At 37.2% G+C, this 3,925-nt stretch overlaps 1 protein-coding gene across 1 annotated transcript; it reads left to right on the top strand.

The window, feature by feature from the left end:
* The first annotated feature begins 349 nt into the window (after positions 1–349).
* LOC131016264 (uncharacterized) lies at positions 350–3,714 on the top strand. The gene is made up of 6 exons (XM_057944912.1): positions 350–1,165; positions 1,522–2,313; positions 2,389–2,658; positions 2,734–2,841; positions 2,927–3,097; positions 3,196–3,714. Exons 1-6 carry the CDS (start codon positions 1,043–1,045, stop codon positions 3,610–3,612), a joined length of 1,881 nt encoding a protein of 626 aa, XP_057800895.1. The 5' UTR covers positions 350–1,042; the 3' UTR covers positions 3,613–3,714.
* The last annotated feature ends 211 nt before the right edge of the window (positions 3,715–3,925 follow it).

Raw genomic sequence — 3,925 nt, 5'->3', positions numbered from 1 at the left:
TAATTGAATTGTTTTTAATTTTACCGCATAGATGCGCATAGTTTGATTTGTTTTGAAGATTGCGCATAGTTAATAATTGATTTGTTTTGAAGATTTGTTTTGAATTTTTCCGCATTGATTGTATGCGCATAACCCTGTAATAATTTTTGCGAATTTTTCCGCATAGTTAATAATTTTTCCGCATATGATATTTCCGCATAGTTAATAAGTTTTCCGCATAGTTAATAATTTATGCGCATTGTTTGTTTCCGCAGAATAATATTGTCTGCGCATTATTTTGAATTATGTTTCGGAAATGTTTTCGAAGTTATTTTTGTTATTGAAATATTTTTTTTGCTTGTAACAGGGGGCTCTATTGAGACCAAGCACTATCAATGTAACTTCGGACGTGGGCACTTATTATAAAATCAAGTATTTAGACAAAGTGAAGAAAAATTTAAAGGATAAAGGTGGTGAACAATTGTTAAATAGATTTTTACGCGGTTGTTTTGGACATTTATTGGATTAGAATCCTGGTCCGAAATGTGCAATGGCCGTTCATCAAGTAGTCTCTCGCCAAATAAAGTCAAGCCGTGATGGTCTTTTCTTTTTATTGAATAATACGAGAGTTCATTTTTCGAAGAGGGATTATGCTTTAGTGACTGGTCTTAATTTTGGTGATTTTAATGTAGATATGTCGCGTAATCATGATTTGAGTGGAGTGGAAGTGTTTAATAAATTTAGTTGTGGTGAGTCTCATGTGAAACTATCAACCCTCATTGATCTTTCTGAGAATTTTGAAATTGATGATGAGGATGGTAGTTTATACTTGAGGATTGCCTACATTATAGTCCTATATGGAATGCTTGTAGGTTATGAGACTGATAAAACAATTTAGCATTGAGTTTGGGCATTGGTAGATGATCTTGATGCATTTAACCAATTTCCGTGGGGGGCGTATACGTATAATTTGTTGTGTTACTATACGACAAATTGCAAGTCTAAAAAACAGTATAAATTGTATGGACCTGTTTGGGCGTTGCATGTGTGGTCGCTTGAGATTATGCCCGATTTAGGTAATGTGGTCGGTAATTGTGTTGCTGAGTTTGCGCACCCTAGATGTTTGAAGTGGAAGTTTCGTAGTAGACCGGCTACGAAGGATTTACGGCCCTTCTTCGAGAAAGTGGTACTTAGATGTTTTCTTTATTAATTTATGTAATCATTTGTTGTGTGATTAAATATTTGTAGATAGAATTTTGTTACACTAATTTTTCTTATAAATACATTTATTTTGTTTAGTTGACAGAAAAGACCATTATAATGTTTGCAATATGTGAGGCATTTAAATTCTTGAAATTTCATGTTTGAAATGTGAAGTCCTCGTTTAGAAATTAAAATAAGAAATTCGAAATTACTCAAGAAATTGAATTAGAGATTTATTTTAATGCCATGATGTATTACCAAGTCCATTTACAAATTAAATTAGGAGTTATTTTTAATTTTTAAACAGAAATGATTCTTTATATTTTTATTTTTATGTAGGAGCAAGAGATATTGGAGTTGGTCGCAGACGAATTTGAAGTCAGCACTATGTACTACTTATCTACCATTGGTGTGTATATGGGGGCACAGCATGATGAAGCTCGTGTGTATATGGGGGTACAACATGATGAAGCTCCTAATCAGGATTTCCCATATGGGCCTTCACACGACATTCATGTTGAAGAGCAAGAACAAGAGGAAGGAGGAGCTCTGCATGATATACCTATTTCTGCGCATGATTTGGCTGCGACAGTGATGGACACACGGGCGCGGAGTTCATCTTCCCATGAAGAGGGTCGTCGTAGACGAGCTAGGGAAAAGCGTGTTCGGCCACCTACTACATCTTCATCATCTAGTAGCGGCGATCATGCTAACCGGCGTGTAGACCGTGAATATATGGAGACAGTTGTGAGGAGAATGGAAGAGGCACACGAGGAGAGAATGAAAAGGCACAGCGATGCTTTACATGAACGGGTCAAGGGGACATTGAGGGGGTTTTTCGAGGAGTTGAAGGGTTTTTTTAGTTGTAAGAGTGTCCGAGCTACGGCTGTTCGTTCTCCTGTTCATCGACCTACACCGGCACCCAATGCGAGACAGAGTGATGATATACCCAATGAGGGCACCGAGGAAGGCGATGTTCCTCGTGTTGATAATGTTACACCATCGCCATATGTGCCACAGTTTTCTCAATTTGATTTTGGGAGCACATCTTATTTGGGCACTGATGCCGAGTTGCCTCGTTTGTCCAATCCAATTGATCAAATGAGAGTATATTTGGATTTCATGGGAGAGGTATAAATATAATATTAGCTTATAAAGCAATTATTGTTTTATGTGTTTATTTCCATTATTTTTGTATTTCAATAGGAGTTGGCTAGTTTTGGAGAGCCATCCCAACGCATTGAGACACCGGTATTGCCTAGGAGAAGTACACGTCAAAGATTCCCATCACAAGTATTGGAGTCACCGTATGCGGCATCTGGAGAACCCATTCTACTTTCGACAGCGGAGATGGATAACTTTACGGCTTTCCTTAATGGAGACGCTACTGAGGCATTTGTCTTGGAAAGTAACCATAAAGTCTCGAAGAATTGGTTCAAGAGCATATTGAAGCTTGATTGTTCGCTGCACCAGGATGTAAGTTAATTGAAAGATTTTTTTAAATTGTTAATTATTTATGCAAATTTATGTTTTCTCCGTTGTATCCTATAGGTTCTTGATTTGTTCATATTGAGCTGTCAATCGAAGCTGATACGTCGGGTTTCAATTCTTCCATTTGTTACATTCGAGAACACGGGCGTAGCCTCTTTTGATCTATATGTAAGTTCTTTTGTGCAACTTCAATATTGTGTGCATGTAGTTTTCATTTGCATATACCATGAAATTTATTTTATTTTTTGAACAGCGAGTTTGTGATCAATATTGGAGTTGCTGCTTCTTTAGTACAAAGTTGAACCATACTATTCCTGGATCATATGACTCCTTTCATGATTGGAATGTCCCTAAATCCGTCTTATCCATGGTTAAAGGAGAGAGTGGGTCGTCAATGGCACAAAATTGGTTTAGTGCCACACAGGTCTTATATCTCTAATATTAGAATAGTTGTAGATTATAATTATCTAGATAGACATATTTGAAGGTCTAATATTGTTCTATTATAAATTATCTATGTAGGTTGTTGTTCCATGTTGGATTAAAGGACATTACGTGGTTGTTAGAATATACCTCGGACGTTGGGAGGCCGAGCTACACGATCCACTATATTATGGTTTGGATGAAGCCGCGAAAGCAAAGCGTGGAGCCGAGATCCAACCATTGTTGAGTTTATTCGGGAAGATTTTGGAAGATGCCGGCTATTGGACGTCGAATGTGTGTGGATGGGAAAGGAAGACGCATCCATTGACACTCTATATCCCTGCACCGGACGAGCAATTTAGTCAGAAGGATTATAGTTCATGTGGTCCTTTTGCTTGCATGGTGATAGAGCGCATAATCTCCGATGCTCCTAGTATTACTTGGGGCAACACACGAGTGAAAAAATACAGGGAGATTATTGCTGCTAGTGCTTTTAGTATGTGCGGAGTTGATTAGATGTTGTATGTGTTATTTTGTTTGGATTATGACGAACTTGTAAACTAAATTGGTACATGTAGCAATTTCATTTGTATATTCGTTTGTTGCTGTGATGCGCATGGACAGTTTTATATGAGCTTTACAAATGGTTTGATTCCAATTTATTAGTAATTTATGAGCAGTATTGCGCATCGCCTACTATATGCGCAAATTTGCGCATAGTGTCAAATTTTGCAAAACCATGTAATTGATGCTATGCGCATGGCCTATTTGATTTTCCTCACTTTCTATTTGATTTTGCAATTTAAAATCTAGAAATCACTAAAAATCT

This window comes from Salvia miltiorrhiza, chromosome 3 (genome assembly GCF_028751815.1).
Source record: "Salvia miltiorrhiza cultivar Shanhuang (shh) chromosome 3, IMPLAD_Smil_shh, whole genome shotgun sequence".
Classification (NCBI taxonomy): domain Eukaryota; kingdom Viridiplantae; phylum Streptophyta; class Magnoliopsida; order Lamiales; family Lamiaceae; genus Salvia; species Salvia miltiorrhiza.
This window is presented reverse-complemented; position numbering and strand designations above follow the sequence as displayed.

Excerpts from the sequence above, each read along its gene's own strand:
- LOC131016264 (XM_057944912.1), top strand. The coding sequence starts at position 1,043 with ATGCCCGATTTAGGTAATGTGGTCGGTAATTGTGTTGCTGAGTTTGCG. Across the intron at positions 2,314-2,388 it reads ATTTGGATTTCATGGGAGAG|GAGTTGGCTAGTTTTGGAGA; the intron begins GTATAAATATAA and ends GTATTTCAATAG. Across the intron at positions 2,842-2,926 it reads TAGCCTCTTTTGATCTATAT|CGAGTTTGTGATCAATATTG; the intron begins GTAAGTTCTTTT and ends TTTTTTGAACAG.